This window comes from Pimephales promelas, chromosome 12 (genome assembly GCF_988280905.1).
Source record: "Pimephales promelas chromosome 12, fPimPro1.hap1.1, whole genome shotgun sequence".
Lineage (NCBI taxonomy): Eukaryota > Metazoa > Chordata > Actinopteri > Cypriniformes > Leuciscidae > Pimephales > Pimephales promelas.
In genome coordinates, this window is record NC_142780.1 from 22894877 (window position 1) to 22919391 (window position 24515).

Here is a 24515-nt window from a genome sequence, read left to right on the forward strand (position 1 = left end):
ATTTACCTTTGTTGTACAACAAGCCTTTCATTCTCTGCTCAAATAGTACTCGAAACATCAATAACATTTTACAAAATGTTTTATTACATTAAGAGTCATTATTGTATTTGTTACAAGAAAAAAAGCACTAAAGGCTGTTAGGATTTTAGCTATAAATGTCCACTTAGTTATTTAACACCATTCCATGCCTGTCTATGTATAACACAGTTCACTTTATCTTTAACAACACATCCTTAATGTTAAAACATAAAACAACCCATAAAGAATCAAAGTAACATTAACCGTGTCATTTTATCCTCTCCTCTCAATTGAACACACATGACTTTGGGCTTTGAGTCAAATGCATTTCCAAATAGTTAATTTCCAACTGACTAGAATCCTTGTGCCGTCCTGTTCCACTCACTCCATTCATCTAACTATCAGTCATTTCACTAAGACAGTCTATAGATTAAACATTGCTTATAGTGTGTATAAGAACTAAAAAAAGGAATCTTAGGAATACAAGTGCATTTATTTAGTCTAAACAAAATGTTGTGTTACATGCTAACAATTATAATATATAGAAAAATGATCATTTCAACTAATCTGTTGAGTTATTCCTTTGTCTTAACTACTATAATCAGGCATTCAACGGCACTGCAGAGAGCAAGAGAGTGTGCTTTATTTAGCTTTTAAACTGTCAGCACATACTGAATGCTGGCCTAATGATTTTATTTAAAAGTTAGCTTGTAACTGCACTGTCTCCCTCCACCAACAAGATTTGTTTTTGTATAGGCCTACTAGAGAAGTCACTGTATGGATTGTTTGAAGCTATGTTTACTCTATTATCCATAATAGCCTGTGGGCTGCAGCAATCTGTGTTTGAATGATCTATGATTGCATTTTGGTTTAATGTATGAGAAAAGTGGAGCCTAATGTTCTGTGGTTTCCACCATAGGTATGACCTGATCTTCAGATGAAGGGCCAGAGCTCAGAAACTCAAACGCTCGTTGGCTCTGCGATACTAACTGCATAATGGGCGCCAGCAGGACCTCGGTGGTAGAGGAACGGCGGCGGATCATATCGGTAGAGGGCACAGCCAGTGTGTCAAGTTCTGGAGGGCCCGAGGGCTGGGAATCTAGCTTCAAACTGCCTTTTCTGCCATTTGCTGGGACTGGGGTAGGAGTCGGAGAGAGAGCCGGGCTTGTTGGAAGCCCGCTGTTGGACCCACCACGGGAACGGGCATAAAGGCTTCTGCGGCGACGTGGACGACCGTCCATGGCTTTGAGGAAGAGGCTGTTCGCAAAGGCACGGCTGGAGGGACTCTCAGAAAGTTCATCTGGAGTTGGGTTGTTTTCTGCATCCAGATCAGAAACCTGTTTCATCTGAGAGAAAAGAGACGGCAGAGTCGTAAGCTAAGACTCTGATACTTTTGATTCTTTTGAAATCTTTGTTCAACAATTTAATCAGGCAAGGCTTATTGGAAAAAAGGCCCTTTTAGTGCCTCTCGCTGGAAATAACATCCCACCTCTAAACCATGCCCGATAGTGTTAACAAAAGTGCATTTGCTGAACAAACATGGCGTTTAACGTTTTGAGCTGCTTTATCGTGACTCGTTTCAGAGACCAAATATTTTGACATAGGAACTTATTCGATAATCTTCCCCTGCGTGTGTGATTGAAGTTTAATTAAGCTCTATAATGGCCTGAAAATCTTATGTACCTGATTTTCAATTGGATACTGTGCTAAAAAAAACATTTAACAAGAAGCACAGTAACATAGAGAGAAAATAAACCAGGCCATGTACTGTTTCATGGGCCAGCACGGACTATAAAACACAGATCTATTCATTTAGTTTTTATGGGAACATAGAGTGACATATTTAGCTTTGTTCATCCTATCAGTAGTACACTGAAATAAAACCTATACCAAAATTTATTTAAAATACCTGTGTTTATAAAATAAACATATTTCAGATACATTTTTATACATTTATTTTTCACTAGGGTGAAAAATAAATACGAATTTGATGTTCAGACTGATTAATCTGCCTTTGAATTAGCTTCATAACTTTATTCTAGAGTGTTCAGCTTCTACTTGTATGGTTTATTAATAGAATTTGCCCATTAGAACTGGTTCCAGAATGTTGCATTTGTGTGTGTGTGTGTGTGTGTGTGTGTGTGTGTTCTCACCAGGTCATAGAGGGGAGTGGTGTTGATGAGCAGCTGTATGAGAATCTGTCCCAGTTCCAGTAGGTCGTTCATGATAGTGCGTACCTGAGTAGGTAAAGCCAGTATCTGTTGTACAGGGGGCAAAACTTTCAGTGCCTGTATACCTGATGTGAGCTGAGCTACAAGCAGAGAACGCAGCTCCTCCCCACGATGCACCTGAGACGTGTAAAAAGACAGAAGCAGCTGCAGCAGGGACTCCAACATCTGCATCAACTGTGTAAGACCCACCTGAGCATGACAAATTACAGACAATACATAATTAGGAAACCAGTGACAATGATAGACATGAAACTGACATTAAAAAGCGAATGTGGCAGGCCTGAGGAATACACAGAACTTTAATTCAGTCACGTTTTTATTGCTGAACCTAGTGGCCTGGAAACGGGGCCTAATGGTTTGATCAAGTGGCAGTAATGACTCTATTCACATACCAACATAATGCCTGAAGGAATGTGAATGGGCTTTTGCGGGATACACTCCCTGCTCTGTGCAAATAAATCAACAAACAACAGAAACTGCGATTGCTGTGAAAACCGGTATTGACTGTCACAGTTGGGGTTAATTAAACTTTATCAGACTAACAATGCAACAGTCCAACATTCCTTCAGAGCTGTTATCCTAAATCATTTCATTTCATCATGTCCTATTTTTAAATGTCCTTTTTTTTTTTTGCTTTTTATTCTTCGTCTCGTTTCATTTGACCTTGTTTAACTGTTCCCATGGACACCATGCTTTAGTATAGAATTGCTGTTTAGTTTGTGAACAAATCAGTGTTTTGAACAAATCTTTTAAGTGAATGAATCTTTTGAGGGAACAAATCATATTTGTAGGGCAGAAAGAATTATGTGTAAAAATGATTGATGAATATACTATACTTAAATTAATGTAAGGGGGGAAAAAAGCCTTGTAGTTGACATCATGTAATCTAGTAGAATTGTAGAATTGACTCAGATTAATCATTTAAATGATTCAGTGACTCACTTGTTGCTACCTACTACTGGTGTAACAAAGTAACTTGAAGAAATCGTTTGACGAATGGATTCAAAAGATTTGAATTACTAATATTAAAACCACTACAATATAATTTTGTTTGTCTGGCAGCGTTTGTGTAAAAACTTGTGAAAAGTAAACAAATTATGTTTTGAATAATAAAAAGATTTCTCAAGGAACAGGCCAGGGAAATCATACTCAAGTCTGGTTTATTACCACAGACCACCATGCCACAAGCAGCCAAACTCTCACGTGGAGCTTCATCTGACCCCAGCCAACGTGAGTGCAAAAGAACTGGCCCAGCAGACACAGTCACAAACAGTACTGATTTGGCAGCAGGACCCTCCATATATTGGTGGTTAATTTAGGTGAAGGATAAAGTAGGTCAGGCAAATTTAAAGGTCCTCTCTGTGTTCTCAATTCCCATTGTCTTTGGGCCAACACCTCACCGCCGGTCCACTGCACAGCCCGTGACCAACACGTGAGTTACTGTAGGAGATTATGCTGCCAAGTCTCACTGTTGTATGTGTCTCTGACAGCTCAGCATCACTCCCGGTAGAACACAGTCCGTCACTCACATTTCTGCAGCCCAGGCTCTCTGGGGCGTCTTTTAGAGTTTGTTAATGAAGACTCTTTTGAACACGGTGCACTGGAGCTTTCGTGCTCTCAGGTCCAATTACCCACCACCCTACTGCTGGGAAAGCACAGAAGGACCCTGTGCAGCAGACAATACTCCACCTTGGCCCCTTGATCCTCAGTACACACACTCGTCAACTCATTCAAAACATGTCTGAGATAGGCCATGTGTCTCTAAAAGGTCAGTTGAGGTAGAGTGTCTCTGGAGTCTCTATAGACATGAGAACAAATACAATTTTGCAGAGCTGTGGTGCACTCTATGCTTCAGAAATGGCACTGGTTCTATTCTTTTGATTAAAGATACAGGAAAAAAAAGTTTCATATTGTGAATTATTATTACAATTTTAAATAACGGTTTTATATTTTAAAACGGTTTTATATTTTCCTTGTGATCCCACGTGATCCTATAGAAATGATTCTGGTTTTCTACAGTGGTGCTGCCTAATATTTTTTTGTGGCAACTGTGGATAATTTTTTTCAGAATTCTTTGATGAATAGAAAGTTTAAAAATATAGCATTTATTTAAAATGAAAATTTTAGAACAATGTAAAGTAAAATTACTGTCACTTTCGACCAATTGAAGGCATATAAAACTAGAAGTATTTGTTCCCTATCTCCAAATCTCCTCATGGGTTAGTGGGTGTTCAAGTCACATGCAGTGACTGCCAAACGGCACGTAGCATTAGGTCCCACAGGGTTTTCAGCTCAATCATGACCATCCTTTTTCTAAACAAGCACTCCGATCAAAAGCACTGCTGCTTGACTTCTTGATTTCAGCCTTGATTTGTAGGGGGACAACAAAACTGCCTTCCTTTTATGCAAACAGACACATTCCATCATTTATTTTTATAGTCATTACGACTCACTAAAAGACTCCATAGTGTACTGGACTATAAAATGATGAAGTCTGATGATAAAGTCTCTATCTAAGCCTAAACACTAACTTTAAAATGAAGAAGTGTACAAATGAGTGACTATACGACAAAATCTGAGGTAATAAATCTACTCCACTGCTAAGTGACTAGAAGCATGAATGTAAAATAATACATAAATAAATTCTGTGTAATCAGTGTTGTACTGTATGAAAAAGCTCATATACAATGTTTCAGCTCATGTTGTAATACAGCTTCTCTGCCTTCCCCATGTCCTTTCCCGCTTAAATGTGTCTCAGGGGTCATAATTTAGAACAAGTAATTGCTGTGATTTTATATGCGAGTTAGGGTGAGTCTGCAGACTAGACAGGAAGCCCTGAGGGTGGCAGGGCACCGTGAATGACTGCAGCATGTTAAAGCAGCACGTAGCGTGTCTATTTTAACTTCATACTCAAAGAAGAGTGGAATGGATAGCCTATAGTTTGAGGACATTTTGATGAGGCACTCCTTGTTGATATCATCCTGTCAGTGTGTATTGTTGAGACTCACATCTTGGGTCTCTTTCAGTCTTATTTTAGTATCATTGAGGTGCTATTATAGTTTGTTTTTTTATTAATAATTTGAATTAGTTTTTCTTTTCTGTTTTCATTTTAATTTTAGTTGAAGCATTTCAAAAAAGTCAACATTTCTATTTTCTATGAATCTCATTAATCTTTATTTCAGTTAGTTTTAGTTATTTCAGAACATCAAGTTAAACTAAATGTTTTCTTGGCAACTGGCTGAAATAAAATATATTTCTGTACATTTTATTTTATTTCAGTTAATGTTTATATTATTTCAAGAAACAAAAATGGTTTTATGGTTTTAGTTTTAGTTAACTTAATAATCCTGGTCTCTTTTGAAGGGCCAAAGTCTTTTTTTATACTTCTGTGTTGGATAGCCAACTGAAAACATTTAGATTAAAGTACGAATATTGATAAATTGGAATATGAATACAACAAGCTTGGTTCCCCATTATCAGTGTGACATATTTCAGAAACTGATACCTGAATGTTATTCGGAGCCACTGAGAAGCAGTTAGTATGGCGAGAGAGTCACTGAACAGAACTTTTAGGTAAGATAAGGTCAAAGATTTAGTGATGAATTATTTCTGTACATGGGCCAGGCCTACCGTTTCAGCAGCTGTCCCCAGCATCTGCAAAACAATGTCCACTCTTTCTCTCAGTTTCATCAGTCTGTGGTACAGCTGAAGGTACAGGCAAAACAACAGGCTACGGATCCGCGTCCACATCCGAGGCTCTTCTTCTTCATCATCATCATCCTCATCTTCATAGCTTTGCACTCTTCTCTCCCACTCATGACCTGCAAGATGAGACAAAGTGCTTGTGATTTTAATGCAACCACCAATATTCAGATATCAACTCTGAAAGAGGCTCTGCTTAGTCTAAAACTGAACTCTGAGCTTAATTTAAAAAAAGCTAATTTGATGAAATATTATGTATAATCTCTGTATCCCTCTGAAAGTAAGATGGTGCTAAAGCAAGGGTTTTCAAATTGTGGTCCAGGGACTGCCAGGGTGCCTCAATGGGGATGCGAGGGGGTCCATGATAAAGGTGCAGGGAAAAATGATGTATTTTTTTTTAAAATATAAAAATGTATATAACTAAACAATATAAATAAGTTACAAAATTTGACTTTATTGCAGTTTTATTCTGATGATGAGATTAATGGCTCTTTACTTGTGATAAAGTACTTTAACATAAAATATAAGACTAATTGCGCCCCCTTGTGGTTACATTTTGTGTACGCATGAAATAAATGGTAAACCTTCTCTAAAATGTTATTTCATGAAAATTTCAGATAAAATAGTCTCCCGTCTCAGTTCAGATGACTCCGTATCACACTTTCTTACGCAGCGTGGGTGGCAGAGGTAGATAGTACGCCACTGCTGCCTCTGACTGAGTGATGAGCTCATCCAGGCCAGCGGTGATCACGCGCCCCGGTGCTGAATCCTGAGCTTCCGCCAGGAGACGCCAGCTGAGCTCTACCACTTCATCCCACCTGTTCACGGCCCTGTCTAGCTCATCGTTTACTCGAGACTGCGCACCATCCAGCCTCGAGAAGAAAGCGTCCTTTAAATTAGCAACCACCTAAAAGGAGAGAAGACAGGCAGGAGAGCACCAAGAGAGTAATGGGTCAGAAGAAAAAAAAACATCGAGATAACAGGTTAGATACGGGACAACACAGAAGCCAAACAAAGACACAAAACAGAAATAGCCACAAATACATAGCTAAAGTTACTTTTGTCTTACTTAATCTTAGTAAGGTAGGTAAGAAGTTAATTTATACACAGTAATGTACAACATTTAAATCGTTTTTTTTATTATGCCGTTTCAAATGGTCTTTCAGTAACGTTAACCTAAAGTGCGCGAAAAGTCATTCTGAACTAGTAACCATACAGCAGAACATTAATGAAACAAGTAACTATAACGTTTGGCCTACTGTGATTAATTATCCATATTGGTTTACGTGTCAAATAAATAACAAAAATGTTTGTTTTTTTAATCTTAAAAAAAAAACCCAAAACAAATGCTGTCATGTGATGTGCTATAATACCACGCGACGGTTTCAAATCAAGTTCTGCATATTGTATCCCTTTCTTTCAATATCAGTAGACAATAGACATATTCTGAGTCTGACTGCTCATAATGGACTATAATCTTCTGTTCCTTAAATCACTTTATTTGAAGATGTGCTCCATATGTCTAATTCAAGCCCAGATGTTTTGTTGAAAAAACAAAACAAACAAACAAACAAAACAAAAAAATCTGTTGTAAAACATAAACCATCAGCATCAGCCCTTTGGCTTATGTAAGCCAAAATACATTTTCTGGCTTTTCCCAGTCTAGAAAGCTCCAAATTCAAAAATAATTTCACATTTCTTCTACATAAATGACTCATTTTAAATACACATTCATCTTTCCAGAGGTGAAGTATCCCTTTAAGCAATAACATAATCATAATTTAAAAGTATTTACTTTTGCTTATGTGCAAAAATGTAATAATAATTTAATATTTTATTTAAGTAAAAAAACAACTACAAAATATTAAAATAATGGAATAATTATAATAATTTTAATTGAAATATTTTAAAACTCAACTAATTTTGATATTTAAAATAAATTGGTCGGCTTTTACCAAACTTTCAAGATATGGAAAGTGCCACACAAAATGTACACTCTTCTTTCTTGGACTCTCACACACTCACCTCATCTGTGGGCTGTTGGAGGATAGGGAAAAACTTCTCAAGTTGCTCCAAACCCACCAGTGCAAAACTGTTCACCGCCTCAACTGCAAAGGCCCACATACAATTAATTCACTTTATTGTTCTTAGACTTGCATGTTAAATTATGTTTTAGCAGTATATCTGTTTCTTTTGTCCAGTCATGTCTATACTTATGAGCATTTTGATTTTGAAAATTTTGAAAAAAGTATTCATGCCATTTCAGTGTTAGAGATACCATATATTAACACGTGGGACTCACTTTCTGATTCTAGGTTCAGTAGCAGAGGTGCTGCTTGTTCCAGAGCTGCTGTGGATGCGCTGCGGACACCCAGCTCTGCTACCCCTCCCACAAACCCGAGCAGCGGATAACGACCTTTCACGCCCATGTAGACGGAAGAGGCCTGCTGCAGCGCTGAGCTGATGAGAGGCAGTTTTGCCACACGCTTCAGCACATTCCCCTGGAGAGGCAAGTCAGTGTCTTATTGAACATGGCAGTGATGAATTACTAATTACTAATGTCACCCGAATCTGCAGCTAAAAATAAATCATCCACCCTTACCTATGATTTTCACTGTTTTAGATATCCACACTCGACTAGCACCCAATCGACACATTACAATTATTCAAATACTCAGTGTTAAGAGTGATGATATTATCATATTATGGTAATGTCATCATATCATATTAACATCATATTACACTGAAGTAGGCTGCTTTTAATTGAATATTTCTTTTAAGAAAAAGTTATTTCTTTTGCAAAATTGCATTTCCTTAATAGCTGTCCTAAACACCTTTACCTTATTCAAACTTAAATGTATTTAATGCCCCTGTTACCGTCACTGCAACTTCCCAATTCCACATACAAGATACAAAATTAAAAACATTCAGCCCAAATAAAAGCTGGATATAGGTTTGTCATATACAACGCTTCACAGCCCGGTACATATAACACACTTAACACTTGATTCGTCCTGTTAAACGCTATTTAATGCATCACTAGTGTAGAGTGACAAGGCAAGAAAGCTCACCTCACTGTTTCTTGTTCTGGACATGTCTGCTTTGCACTGTTGAGGCAGAGCAGAGAACATAAAACATTCAATGGTCTTATTAGAGTTTCTATTAATTTAATTTCTTCATTTTTACTGAGTTGAGTAGATGGGTGAATATAGATTCAAATATCAGCGTATTAATACCAAACAGTAGGCACATTCTTCTGACATCTGACGGCATCATTTAATTTCAACTACGTCAATACTGATCTGTATTTATTCATTTGACCTGCCCATGCCAAGTCAGATGATGTCACATGACAATACTAGTCTATGTTTGACACAACCTCGCTGTGGAAATTTTATTAAGCTTTCTAACCACACAGGTCAAAAGTGACGCATTCAAACAGTGAAACAGTGTCATGTGACATCAGTAATTATTGTGGTGAAATACTGTTAAATAATGGCCAAAAAACCTTCCCGTGGTGAATAATGTTGTGAGAAGGTTGGTTTAGAAGCTGTCATTTGATCACCGCTGCCACATTCTGACCTCCGACCAAAACCAATGGAATCATCCAAAAACAGGCTTTTTAAATCAAAATGTTTTTGAAGTATCTCGAACATATCTTTAGATCAAATGAAATCCAGCGATCAAAGGGTTTTTTCAGAATGTTATCTCATGGAATAAAATCCAACTGTGTCAGATCTGATCAAAGCATTCTCACAGGCCTGTTTCTAATCAGATTCACTTACTGCACAGAGAGGCCACTCTTACAGATCCCAGTGGAACCAGCACTGCAGCTGCAAAAAAACAAAAACGAATCTGAATTAAAAATTACATTAATGACAATAATCACAACAAAGAACACGTTTATAATCTGCCTTAATAAAATGGATCTTTTGTGCTGGATTAAATAGTGAGTAAAATAGGTTGAAAAATAATTTTTAGATAAAATCCGTAATTGTAAAGCTTGTGTGAATTTGAATTTGAAACAGTCTTATTTGCATTTCATTATCTAATAAATATGATGCATGGGTAGCTGATCCCTGGTTAGACACGTGTCTTTGCTGACAATTACAGTAAACCAAAAATAATCAACTTCTCTCAAATACTTTTTGAACATCAGCAATAGTTATGACAAAAAAATGTTCCTTAAATTATGTTATAAAAAATAATAAATATATTATTTTGGGCCATTATGGATGGATGATATACAATATGCATGGTATTTTCCATTTTAAAATACACATTACCATCTGCTATATTTAAACCGTTATATTTAAACAAATGAACCCATTTCTAAAAGTCAGTTGTGTGACTAGACATTGTGCGTTTCTCATGCTTTTAGTTATTTTCAAGCAGACAGCAAAAACTGTCAAATCAGAAACAGTTCTCTTACCTTTAAGATAGTTGAGCGTTCCTTTGAGATGGTAAAATGTAGTAGTAGTACAATTTAGAAATAAAAATATATCTTTTATAGATATTTTTCACAAACCCACTAGGCTTGCCCTTTCTATTAGGTCTCAGTCCTTGTCTGCAGTGTCTGAAATCAGGGTTTTGTTGGATGATTTTGTAATTTTTCATGGTTGGTGCATGTGATGCCCCTCGTTTAGGGTGCGGCCAGTCCACGCATGTCAAAATGTTTCTATGGTGTTGTTTGCCAGTTTATTGGTTTACCTAACAGTGACAAAGACAGTCTTGTGTTACAGTGCAAATCATCATTGTAATCAACAGACAAGTAGAGTTGTATAAATGTATGAAATTCGGTTTCCTAAACTAGAATATGTCTGCTGTGTACATACAGTCTAGTCAAATATGTCTAGCCAGTTATAATTTTAATGTCACAGTTCAAAAGTTTAATGGGTGTTCAGTCCCCTTTATATCAGCATTCCTGTTCTGATTCAGAAATTGAATGACGATGAATGGACTATACCAAAAGCTTGAGGTTTCTTCTAAGAAAATCTTTCTTTGGAGATGAGGTACATTAAGGTCATCTCACATTGCCATGTCATTATTGAAATCCTTCACAAAGGCTCTCTTTGGAGACTAATGTGTTCTCATATCCAGTAACGAAGTAAATATAATATGGGATCTGTACTTGACTTGTTGAGTATGTTTTATTTTTCATTTACTTTCACTCTTACTCCACTACAATATTTAAGACAAAGGTGACTTTTAACTCCGATACATTTCCCCATGCCTGCTCCAAGTATATATTACACTGGCTTTCCAAACCAATGAAAAACTTGGTTTTCTTTTGAAAAAAAGATCACACAAGCTCTTAGCAGTCAGTTAGCCATTGCAAAGTTGAAGATGATCTTACTGTTACACTGAAATTGTTCTGTCTAGTTCACTAACCGTTTTCGTTATCATATTCTACATTCATCTATGTTGACATTGCTGCCTGATTGTGAAAGATACACAAATAGTCAAATGCCTTATGCTAGATATCACCCATAGACTGTAAAAAAGGATAACACCACATGACGGTTAAATGCAGTCAATGTACCGTTATCATGCGAGCATGAAGCATTAGTTCAACGTCAAGCTGATAGTAGCCTATTATTGTAACGTCGAGGTGGGAGTTTACATGAGTTTCCAGCAGGTTGTGTGATGCTTTCTCCGGTGTGTTGAAAGTCTCAGTGCGGCCGTGTACCATGAGGTACATGGCCACTCTTGTGTTCAAGCACGCGCAAGAGCACGAGCGCTTTCGTAAAAATTGGTTTACGTGACCGACAGAGGCCGCTAAAAATACATATAGCACCTTTAAGTACTTTTATCACCCCTTCTTTGTCTCAATATCCATGTGTCTCAATTCCCATCTAAAAAAGTTACTCAGGTTACTCAAACTGGACCTTTTAATAAGTGTAGACAATCATTTGACAATTTCAGCCTGGGAATTTCTCAGACTTTCCATGAAGGTTTTGTAGCAAAAGAAGATACTATTATTAAAATTCCAAGAGGAAATGAAATAAACTTAATTAAAAAACCTTAAATAAATAAACCTTTTATTTAATTTCATTTTAATTGACATCACTGCTCACGCCGCAGATATATTTGCTTTGGTTTAGCTTTAATGCCATTCATTTTCTTTAAGAGTCTTTAAAAGTCAAATCCGTATGAGTGTCCTTCCGTTAAACTAAAAAGAAGATATTTTGAAGAATGTTGGTAACCAGACAATTGATGGGCCCAGTATTTTTTTTTTTTCAATGCGGCCAATCAACTGTTTGGTTGTCAGCATTCTTCAAAATATCTTCTTTTTAGTTCAACAGAACTAGTTCAACAGATTTTAAATCACCATCTCAAGCAAATATATAGTGAAAAGAGTGAAAACATATTAGAGGGAGATATTCACTTGTGTATCACGTTTATTTTGCACATTCAGTGGGTGTTAAGAACACTAACATACAGGTGAGTGTGTAACATTAGCAGAGATCTCACAGCATTTTGTAGTACATTATACGTCAAATATTCACAAGATATATTTTTTTTAGTTTGCACTAATACAACATTTTTCAGTTTCCTGCCAATTTAATTTTGAACACCAAAGTGATCGTTTAGGTCACAAATGACTTTGTCGTTTTGTTTTTTCCCTCTTCTTTTTTAAAAATTTATTTATTTATTTATTTATTTATTTATTTTTGCTCCTGTGTGTTGTTTCTCCCATGGGTTGATTCTTTTAATATCTTTCTATTTTGCCATACCAGTGATCTGACACAAAGAAGTGTCCTCTACATGAAAGACATTACTGGATGGATAGAGTGCACTTTTATACAGGGAGTGTGAATTTAGCATGTTAAAAGCTTGAATGGAAAGAAGCATTTTTTCCTTCTAGAATTACAGTTTAGAATCTAACACCTCTACGATAGAGAAACCATGTGCCATACGACCAGCTGACTGCTAGTGGCTAGTTTGTGGGGAATTACGTGGGAATGTTTGCAATGTATTTTTGAGAAATGACATCTTGTTCTGAACTTCCCAGATCAGTGATGGTCCCTGCTCTGCCGGATCTGTTGAATCCTGGGCAGATTTCTTATTTGGCAGAAGAATTTAAAGGATCTGGTTCATGTTCTGATTGCTGAAAGGTCAATTAACAGTTCTTTTTAAGTGTTTTTAAGGATTAAATATTTTAGAAAAAAAATTCATAGCCAAATTATTAAATAATTTAAGTAATAATTCATTTAAAACAATTCTTGTCATCTTTTTAAGAGGCAGAATAAATGCAGTCCAATAATTGTTCTTAAGTATATATACTAAAAACAAATTGTTTAACTATTTTTTTATTAATATTTATAAAATACTAATGAGAATACACATAATGTATTTTATGTGTAAACACATATGTATTTTAACTGCACGTTGTCATATGAGCAACCAGTCAGTTACTACTCTGATCAGTATACTGTAGTTGTGTCGTTGATACATTAAATAGACCTGACTTATTAGAGTCCTTTTGTTTTTAGAGATTGTACTAAACTGCATTGTACATTTTTTTATTGGAGTCGTTCGGTCAGGAATCATACTACACTGGTTGCACTGTATGGTTTCAGTTCAAAATCAATTGATCGTGAGTAATTTGTTCTGTAATTGGACTACACTGGGCTTGCTATCTGTTTGACACTGTAGATTCAATAGTGTTTTTGTGGCACTGCTGAATAAATTGTGCAGGAAACTGAGAAAAAAGGAAACAGTTTTTAATACAATGTTTTGTCTGCATCAGCGAAAAAATGCATGTGCAAGAATTGCTAATGGAGTCGAACATCATTTGGTTCCAGTATTTCTTTCTCATGGAATAATTTCTAATTCTCGGTTCCCAAGATTTTGACCTCCGGCTTGTTAAATTAACTGTGAGGAGCAAAGGGATAAAAGCCCAGGTTATCAGCAGGCACACATGCAATCCATCTAGATCTTGAGGGTAAGCCCACTCTAAATCAAATAAATGACTATACCAATTCTCATCATAAAAGAGAGATGTGGAAAATTGGTGCAAGACAAAAAGGGGAACTGAGGTGAACGAGGTATACTAGAAGAATAGACTAAGACGTGTGGTGACTGATAGAATTACATGAATACATTCCCTCTTGACTTTATGAACTACAAATGATATACCGCTACATATCTTTCCATTTCCCAAACATAACACCAGAGGGCTCAGAATGCCCCCTTAATATGCCAGAGCTTTCCAGCTCTGAACTACGAACACACCTCTTTGTCTATCTCTATATCACACAGGATTTAAAATGACAGCGGATCCAATCCACCTTAAAAAGAGCATCTGATGACATGGGCTAGTAAAGTCTAGGAAACAGTGAACCTCTGTTTTATGGTGAATTGAAGCTCTGATGTATGAAATTCATACAGACAGTGACATTCAGAGATTGTTTGTAGCATAGCAGTGCAGATTAAGGTTTTCAGGGCCAGATTTATCCAAACTGCGTGATGAAATTGATGCACTAGCAATAAATCAGGCCCAGAGTGCTGCCAAAGGGGTTATTGTTGTACAATCACATGACTCAACTTGTAGCTGTGGAGAATGTGACACAGCAGGAATCTCTGAAACATCTTCAGCCAAAGCGGAACAGAACAAATCATACTTTAGCGTAGGTCATACAACCTATGCGTCACTTCGGTGCATTGCTCATACAGTGGAGAGTCAGTACATATCAGAAGCCACTTATCACAAGCTCCCCTTGATGTAAGTTCCAAAAATCAGATGCCTAAAAGAAGAGCTTGCTTAATGTGTGTCGGCATCACAAATCCACATAATGTTCCCTTCTGGAGTGAAACATGGAGTGTTAAGACATGCGATAAGTTTCATTATGACAATTACAGAATCCTAAACCTCATGAACTCCAAACAGTCTTTCAATATTTTGGTCTCGTTTATTACTTATCATGTGTGTTTATGTTCTGGCCGTGCGTGTGTGTGAGCAACTGAGCGAGAAAGTAAGCGTGTACTTGTTTTTTTTTTAAAAAGATTATTTTCCGAGGCCCATCATCACATCAGCAATGACGTAAACGTTGGCTTAAGTCTTTTTTTTTTTAAGTCCTCCTGAAGATCAGTTACCTTCCATGTGACGGTAACAAAGGCATATTTTCCCAAACTCTCTCTGTCTCTTGTTATTCAACGTTTCCTGTGTGCCTGTGTTTGAGTGTGTGCAGGGAGAGAGTGTGGTGAAGCTCTAATATTCATTGAGTGTGTGCCACTTTGAGATTTGGCGCCGTGGGTTTTGGCAGACCTCCTGCCAGTGGGCGGCACCCGAGGGGCAGGGGCTGTTTGCGCCGAGCACCAGCCGCCCCAAGGCCTGGTTTTTAGTAGTGCGGTCGAAGTCCATGACCAGGAACTCGATAGAGATGTCTGGCAGCAACTCAGCCGGTACATCATAGATGAAGGATTCATTAAAGACAGGGTTGAGTGTGCTCTTCTTCACATGAGTTTTCTTTTTGGCGATGCGCTTGTGGCCATAGAACACGTTTAACTTCACATATGGATCTGGGACACAGGATAAGACAGGTCATTTGGTTAGATAGTTTGAATAAAAAATACATTTAATATTTAAAAAAAAAAATGTCATTTAATTATACACTATCTGTAAAAAGTTTAGGGTCTGTAAGATTACAAAAAGTACTTTAATTCAGCAATATAGCAAAATTGTCAATAAAGACATTTATAATGTTAAAAAATAAGTCTATTTTAACTGAATACTGTTCTTTTGAACTTTCCATTCATCAAAAAAATCCTGAAATGTAATACGGTTTCCACAAAAATATTAAGCTGTACAACTGTTTTCAACAGCGATAATATAAGAAATGCATCTTGTGCTGCAAATCAGAATGATTTTTGACTGGACTAATTATCCTGAAATTTCAGCTTTACCATCACAGCAATAGATTACATTTTAAAATATATTTAAATTGAAATTTGTAATAATATTTCACAATATTGCTGACTTTTGATCAAATAAATGTTGTCTTGGTGGTCATTTAAGACACTTACTGACATAAAATCTTACTGACCCCAAAACATTTGAACAGAAATTTACACACACAAACACACAAAATAAATAAATAAAGAAAAAATAGATATATACTTACTTCCAGATTGCCCAGTGATGTCCAGTTTTGGAAGGTGTTTTGCTTTTAACACCACCACGCTGAGTCTGTGAGAAACAGGTTGATAGGACAGAGAGACCAGCAGCTCTCCGCGGCTTACACACTGGAGAAATGCAAATCCACAGACATAAAGGTCAAATAAATTGCCTCTCTCATGCAGGCCTACATTCATAATTGCAAGACAACCAGTTTTTGAAATTGAAATCAGCTGTACATTTAAGAAAAAGACCCTGGGTCCTCTATGCACCTCCAAAGCACTGGAAGAACTCCAGCATAAGTAGGTAAGTAATAATGTCATAGCAGCTCTTCTACACATGGTGTATTAGCAAAGTAACAGATGTGTTAATGATAAGTACAAAATGACTGGGCTGATAACTCATTAATAACTTGTTTTCTTGTTTATCTTGGCAGCTCAACGTCATGAGTTTTGGTTCTGTGCGGAGGCACGAGGAGGCTTTCATGTAGGTGCCAACAGGATTGTCTACGCATCATCTAAACCCACTCAGTGAGCAGGAGGATATGCACATTTATCAATGACTACAAACTACAGTAGGAGGATGGGAGTGATGATTCAGTGCTGAGCTCATACAAGTATTAGATTTATAAAAAGAACTCGGATGAATCAGTCACACAGCGGGAGAATGAATAAAATGCATAAAATAAGTTAAATTAGTCAGATTAGTTATTGTTATTGATGGGTATATACTAAATTTGCAGCAATGTTCTACTGTGTGGTTGTTTTGCATAATGTATACATAATGTAAAAATATTATACATGTAATGTTACAATATTTCATGTAATGAAAATATTAAATATTTTCTATACCTAAATTTCAACTTCATGTGGTTCTTTTTTCATGCAGTACAGATTAAATGCCAATTATTTTATGACAATAAAATTAAATACCAATATTTCAAATAATATTAATTATAATAATAAAAACAATTTAACTCAAAAATCTTAAGAGGAATTAGACTTAAGTCAGCGTAGATGCTGTTACTTTTTTAATATTACCTTGAAATATTATATATATATAAATTATATATATATATACACTCACCGGCCACTTTATTAGGTACACCTGTCCAACTGCTCGTTAACACTTAATTTCTAAGCAGCCAATCACATGGCGGCAACTCAGTGCATTTAGGCATGTAGACATGGTCAAGACAATCTCCTGCAGTTCAAACCGAGCATCAGTATGGGGAAGAAAGGTGATTTGAGTGACTTTGAACGTGGCATGATTGTTGGTGCCAGAAGGGCTGGTCTGAGTATTTCAGAAACTGCTAATCTACTGGGATTTTCACGCACAACCATCTCTAGGGTTTACAGAGAATGGTCCTAAAAAGAAAAAACATCCAGTGAGCGGCAGTTTTGTGGGCGGAAATGCCTTGTTGATGCCAGAGGTCAGAGGAGAATGGCCAGACTGGTTCGAGCTGATAGAAGGGCAACAGTGACTCAAATAACCACCCGTTACAACCAAGGTGGGCAGAAGAGCATCTCTGAACGCACAGTACGTCGAACTTTGAGGCAGATGGGCTAACAGCAGCAGAAGACCACACCGGGTGCCACTCCTTTCAGCTAAGAACAGGAAACTGAGGCTACAATTTGCACAAGCTCATCGAAATTGGACAATAGAAGATTGGAAAAACGTTGCCTGGTCTGATGAGTCTCGATTTCTGCTGCGACATTCGGATGGTAGGGTCAGAATTTGGCGTCTACAACATGAAAGCATGGATCCATCCTGCCTTGTATCAACGGTTCAGGCTGGTGGTGGTGGTGTCATGCTGTGGGGAATATTTTCTTGGCACTCTTTGGGCCCCTTGGTACCAATTGAGCATCGTTGCAACGCCACAGCCTACCTGAGTATTGTTGCTGACCATGTCCATCCCTTTATGACCACAATGTACCCAACTTCTGATGGCTACTTTCAGCAGGATAATGCGCCATGTCATAAAGCTGGAATCATCTCAGACTGGTTTCTTGAACATGACAATGAGTTCGCTGTACTCAAATGGCCTCCACAGTCACCAGATCTCAATCCAATAGAGCATCTTTGGGATGTGGTGGAACGGGAGATTCGCATCATGGATGTGCAGCCGACAAATCTGCGGCAACTGTGTGATGCCATCATGTCAATATGGACCAAACTCCCTGAGGAATGCTTCCAGCACCTTGTTGAATCTATGCCACGAAGAATTGAGGCAGTTCTGAAGGCAAAAGGGGGTCCAACCCGTTACTAGCATGGGGTACCTAATAAAGTGGCCGGTGAGTGTATATATTCAATGACTATTGAATTGTTTTATTATGGATTTTCTTTTATAAATATTCATATTAGATTTAGAATATAAACATATGTAATGTTAGTGTTATGCTCGCTCTCACCTGCATACTTCTCTTCGTGATCTGTTGCGTGATATGGACCCGGCCTGTACTCGGGTCCACACCGGCCAGTGGAACCATCGCCTCCCCAATCACATCGTCTCGTGAGAAGCGGTCAAAGCTCAGCACCAGGAAGTGCAAAGTGAGATCCGACAGGGAGCTGTACGGCACACCATAAAATGTGAAGGTCTCATCGAAAGCAGGCTCCAGAGTCTTCCTCAGAACACGAGTCTTAACACGATGTTTCTTCTCTGGGAGAATGGTCATCTTTACATAGGGGTCTGCGCTGCCCACCTGACCTTCCACTGCCGGTAGCCCCCGAGCTTCCAGGATGGTGACCACCAAGGCCTTCTTGGGGAAATTATAGTCGATTGCAATGCTGAGGTCCCCCCTGCTGGGCTCATCGGCAGGGGTGAAGGGTGTAGCCGTGCTGGAAACCGTAGTACTGGAGGTCTGACTGCTGCTTGCAGAGCTACTGTCCAGACAGCAGTAATCCGCACGCACGGGAAGCTCCCTCTCCAAGCTGGGAACCTCGTGGCCACTTTCCCCGAGCCTCATCTGCATTTGTTTCTCTCCCAGCAGGCCGCTTTCTGCTGCCGAATCCATATCTACCAGCACCACTGGGTGGCCCTTGCTGCCTTGAGCCCCATCAGTGGTCTGGGACCTTGCCTGGCGTGCCACCCTGATGATCCTCTTGCTGTTGGTCAGCGTGTCAGGGTAGATGCTCATTCCTTTCAACATGTGAATAAACTTGTACGGCGGGTCTGTCAGCGGGTCACTGTGTTCTGATTGGATGCCATGCAGCTTGTAGTTCCTCCTGTTGTAATGTTTCTGACAGCAAGTCCACACAAAGATTAATGCAAAGACTGCAACAACCAACACACCAGCACCGATAAACCCCGCCAGCACTGGGGACATATCTAAAAGAGAAAAAACAGACGGAAAAATAAACAGACTGAAAAACAACATACATTTTTCTACATTCACCAACAGTCTAAACATACCTGAAGATGTTCACAGGCTTAAAGCGTAGAAATAAAAAATACAGCAACAGTCTTTCTCGTTCTACAATCTAGATGGTTAAAGCACAACAGCTCAGAAAATGCAGAGACTGACAAACTCACAGAAGGCTTACTCTAATATCTACTTCATGCCTACTCCACCCACATGATGCAGAGGCACCCCATAATCCCACACAGAGACAAACCACTCTATAACAAACTACTGCATCCGGTCTCACTCAGCAACATAGCTATGAAATATCATATCATTCTGTCTAGGTGTCTTTAAGCTTTTGTTCAGTATAAATGTAATGCCGCATCAGAGCGTTTGTCAATCACTGCCCTATAAAGGCATTTAATGGTGTGCTATGTTAAAATGTTGTTTAAAAGCACCTCATATGCTGATTGGTCAAGAGCTGTGCTTTATTCACGATAAAACACAGCTATGACTGCTTCACCCAACGGTTCTATTGATCGCTGCGCAACACTGCGGTTCTATGTTGTTTTTATTTAAGCTTTCATGCATTTTACACATTGGAACGTTGTTCCTGTTCACGCTCATGGACTATTTTTTCTAGCGGAAGGAAGGCTTTTAGTGATTTTACTTCACGAAAGTTGGACTACATGTAATACATTGTTTTTTACTTTAATATTGTGTGGCAACCATTTCCTGCTGGCAAACCGTTGGCAAACCTCCGCTTCGCGTCGTGCCTAACAACGTTCTTCAGCCGTTACTTATTCGCGATACCTCTCGTACCTTATTGCTTACATACATATATATATATATATAGTCTTGTAAAACTTTTTTAAATTTAAAATTGAGAGATTTTTTAAAATGTTTTTTTTATCGTAACATTTTTATCTGATCAAAAGTCAGTAAAAACCATTTTACAGAAGATGAGCTGTTCTATTTATCTTTCTATTCATAAAAAAAAGGATCATGGATCCAACAAAAAATATTAAGAAGCTCAACTGTTTTCAACATTGATCAAAAATCTGAAGGACAGTTTATTTACTAGAGCTTTCTGTCCTTGTGTTGTCAGGACACAGTTACAAATTAAGATGAAGATTGATGACAGCAGAACAGAAACACTCCCGTGGGAGAGTGTATGTTGCTGATATATGGCGATTGTAAGATGAGCTGCTCAAACATGGTTTGATTAACAATGAATCTTTATGCTGAAATTCACACTCTATCCACCCCACAAAGCCATTTATAAGGTCACAGATTTGAGATCAGTAGATTTACTGGATGCTATTTTTTATTTTTTTGTGATGGATGTAGACAAAGAGAAGAGAATGTGAAGGCAACAAAAAATCAAATAAGAAGAGTATAGTCATTACAGCCAAAAAATAATAGCACGATGGAGCTACAGCCAAAATTAACAGCACAAGGCAGACAGAAAGAGAAATTTGCCAGTGCTCCACCCAGTATGTTTTTCTTTGCTCTATTACTCTCACCCAACCTCAGACAAAGACCCTCACCCCACTTGCTAGATGATGCAAGACTTGGGTAGGCTCCAAAAAAACAGCTGCTCCAATTACCTGGAAAAATCCCATAGGCCATAGATGCGCATGAACCAAAAACACATGCAAACAAAGAGGATAGATAAATGAATGAATGAGATATTTATATAGGGCATATCCTACTACTGTACACCCAAATTGCTTTACAATCAATGACAGGTTTCTGTCCTCAGTGTGCACCAGTGTGCAGCATCCACGGCCGACACAGTATAATGGCACCAGTGCGCTCGCCACACACCAGCTATAGGTGGAGAGGAGAGAGAGTGATCAAGCCAGTTCAGTTGATGGGGATTTTTAAGACGGCTTGATTGGCAAGGGCCAATGGGGGTATATTTACACCCCTACTCTTTACAAGAAATGCCATGGGATTTTTAATAAAGTTTTTTAATCAATGCAGTGAGAGTAGCAAAGTCTCTGACCTCCAAGACATCTCTATGATTAAATTCTTGGTGTATTTCTCTGTATTCCACAGGATATAAATCAAAATAATATCTTTAGAGCCCTGACAGGTGTGTCTAGACTGTTGGACACTGTAGAGTGATCAAATATCAAACATCAGAGACGATCTGTCCTGGGTGATGGTAGCTTAATGATTAACTCATTGCTAGATAAAACATTACAGATTGGATTTGGGATTGCTAAAAGAGCCCTATCAATGTTACAGCAATCATTGAAGTGTAAGATCCTTCATGTAAAAAAAACATCCACTAAATGACAAACAAGCTGTTTGCGGGTGAAAATGACAAGTTCAATGTTATATGCTGCTCTGACTTTCCCATACCAGATAATGGCCATACACATCTACAACAGCAATACTGTCAACAGTAGTGGAATCAATTCAGGTCAATTTACCAACCCTGACTAAAATTAGTACTGCCAGTTATTCCAGCAGGACCAGCACTATGGTCTCAGTCAAAGCAGAATGATGCTGCAAAACAGAACAACCTCAATCTTGACCTGTTTAAAGTCACAATGTAACAAGTAGCAACAGCACCTTTGTTTCTGTATTTTAATGTGTAATTTGTAGGGCGGGAACTATCGATGGGTTCAATCCATTGGTTGTTGATCATATGGAGGAAGATGTGAATGCGAGCTTGCAGTCATTTGTAGGAAATAGGCAGTGTTTAAGCAGACTAAATGATTGGAGAAGTCACCAGAGAGAAGTCTGGTTTTACTAGAAGATAAAGTGATGACCATCTAAATTAAATTACGATGTTAAAAAAATAAATAAATAAATAAACCTTGCATAATTGTTCAACATAAAATCATTAAGATGCATTTAGGAAATAGGGTGAAATTCCATTTTTCATGGCGAAAAAAAAATTAACAACAGGTTAACAGGTTTTATCCCATAAGATAAGATATATTATTGTAAAACATAGAAAAAAAATATTTTGTATCCACAATACTGTCTTACAAGATTCTATAAGAGGTCCTTGTGTAAACCGTGCTCAGCCCACAGTGAGAGTGTGAAGAAACAGTGTCTGGAGCATAAATGTCTCTCGGAGTCTGATGCCAGATGGAGGTGGGCACTGTGGTGCCAGCTGGCATCAGATCCGAGGACACTCCTTTCTGTCACGCTATCTCACACCCTCAGACACGACACACTTATTATACATCTTAAAAGATAATACTTTATAAATCGTTTTTGTAATTTAAGTGAAAACATAAAATATAACATATAATAAAATTTGTCTTCATTCAGATGTAGAGAAAATCAATTCTGTATTATTTTGATTTATAATATTACAAATGCCCATGGGGCATTAAAATAACCTAAAACAACTTAAGAGTTGAATTCACTGCCTCAACAACTGTTTTTCTTTTTTCTTTTCATTCTCTATATGAATCAGGTTAATTTCAAAAATGTAATTTTTAGACCTGGAATGTCATATTAGTAAAATCTTAACTCCATGGGAATTTTTATAAAGAGTGTAGGCCTACATTTTCCAAGTTATGTCAAGCTCTAAAATATTTTATTGGGTAGAAATTTTAAGTAAAAAATATCCAGTAAATCATTATCTTCCAGGAAAAGTCATTGTGGCTTTTAATTTTGCGGATATTGGGGAGCCTTGGAGTAAAAAAAAAAAAAAACAGTAAAAGAGCAGCTGAGCAAAAGATGTTTTGAAGAAGAAAAAAAAAGTCTGTCTTTTTTAATCCACACAAATAAAAGTCTGGGACATGTGGGTGTGTAAATGATGACAGAAATTAGGAATTGTCACATAAGAGGGGTTTGAACAAAATTACTGAAACCAGTATACAACACCAGAAATAATTGACACACATTTGTAGAATTGTACTTTTGACTCAAAATCGTTCAGTTACTGATATAGAGCATATGCACAATTCCAGCCCATATAGCTGGTGATTTTGAGGACACATGGGTGGAGACTGTAATCTCAGCGGTGCGCGTTATTAACAAACAAAGAGCCCTCGGGTCCAGTCTGGAATAGACATCACGTCATTCCTGCTTCAATCTCACTGCGCAATGTGCGCATCACTCCATTAAACCACTTTAGCATCACGCATTCCATGTTCACAAACGCTCGCTATAATAAATCACTACCTGAACAACATATAGCCTACTGGTGTCGGTTAAAGAGTCTGACTTCCCTTTCTATAGAAGCTCTCTCCACAATACAACTCGAAATGAATGATATATCTTAACCAGGTCAGGTGTATCCATAACACGTAGTATTCATATCTCAGGCGTGTAGGGATGGCCCAGGCCTGCGCTATAGCTACTCACCGTACACTGCGCTTATTTCAGTGATTTCAGCCATTTTGAGGGTTGGGCGCGCTGCGATCCGGATAACAGCCGTGGAATAATAAACAATAGATGTCGACGATCCTTCGTTTAGCTGATATAATGTGGATGTCTACATCTCTACAGTACGTGGGGTCCTCTAGTTTGGTCCGGTCCAGGCCGTTGTGGGATGCTGCGCACTGAAGGATGCTGAGCGTCAGGATGTACTGCGTCAGATTGAGAGTCTGACCGTAAGTACCGCCCACCAGCAGAGCATCCAAGAATCGCACCTTCCCGTATTTTCCAGCGTTTTCATCCGTAGAGGTACATTAAATAAAAATAAAGAATCCTTAAGATCAATAACCACTTTAATATATATATATATATATATATATATATATATATATATATATATATATATATATATATATATATATTACTTTAAGACCAGCAGTTTGGTTTAACGTGGTTATCGTAATGTACTTTCCAAAAATATTTTAAGATAATGTAATTTTTATGACATGAGTTAGAATACTAAAAACCCATGTTCGACTACCCATACTCCCTTCCTATGTTAAATGAGTAGGATGTGCAAAAAGTGAGTTGAATATAGGAAGTTACCAGATGACCCGTGGAAGTGCTTCCTAAACGGGTTCACCAATAAGGGAACTTCAGTCTTCAGGGGGTTTGTGATAGATGAATCAAAACGTAAAATTAAATAAAAGCAATCTAAATAAAATGCTTACTAAACATTTAGTAAAC

General features: G+C 37.8%; 2 protein-coding genes across 3 annotated transcripts; both read right to left on the reverse strand.

The window, feature by feature from the left end:
- Positions 1-57: 57 nt before the first annotated feature.
- plin6 (perilipin 6) lies at positions 58-9046 on the reverse strand. The gene is made up of 7 exons (XM_039679669.2): positions 9023-9046; positions 8254-8452; positions 7977-8059; positions 6621-6858; positions 5880-6070; positions 2172-2438; positions 58-1364 (listed from the first exon to the last, which is right to left on the reverse strand). The coding sequence occupies exons 1-7, from the start codon at positions 9044-9046 to the stop codon at positions 912-914; spliced, it is 1455 nt and encodes a 484-aa protein (XP_039535603.2). The 3' UTR covers positions 58-911.
- Positions 9047-14955: 5909 nt separating this feature from the next.
- Positions 14956-23996, reverse strand: syt11b (synaptotagmin XIb). Of its 2 annotated transcripts, none has more exons than XM_039679559.2 (4): positions 23757-23996; positions 18483-19399; positions 16079-16199; positions 14956-15476 (listed from the first exon to the last, which is right to left on the reverse strand). In XM_039679559.2, exons 1-4 carry the CDS (start codon positions 23788-23790, stop codon positions 15166-15168), a joined length of 1383 nt encoding a protein of 460 aa, XP_039535493.2. In that variant the 5' UTR covers positions 23791-23996; the 3' UTR covers positions 14956-15165. The 2 variants fall into 2 exon arrangements, with proteins under 2 accessions (XP_039535493.2, XP_039535494.2); XM_039679560.2 differs by lacking the exon at positions 23757-23996 and adding an exon at positions 19484-19578.
- Positions 23997-24515: the final 519 nt, after the last annotated feature.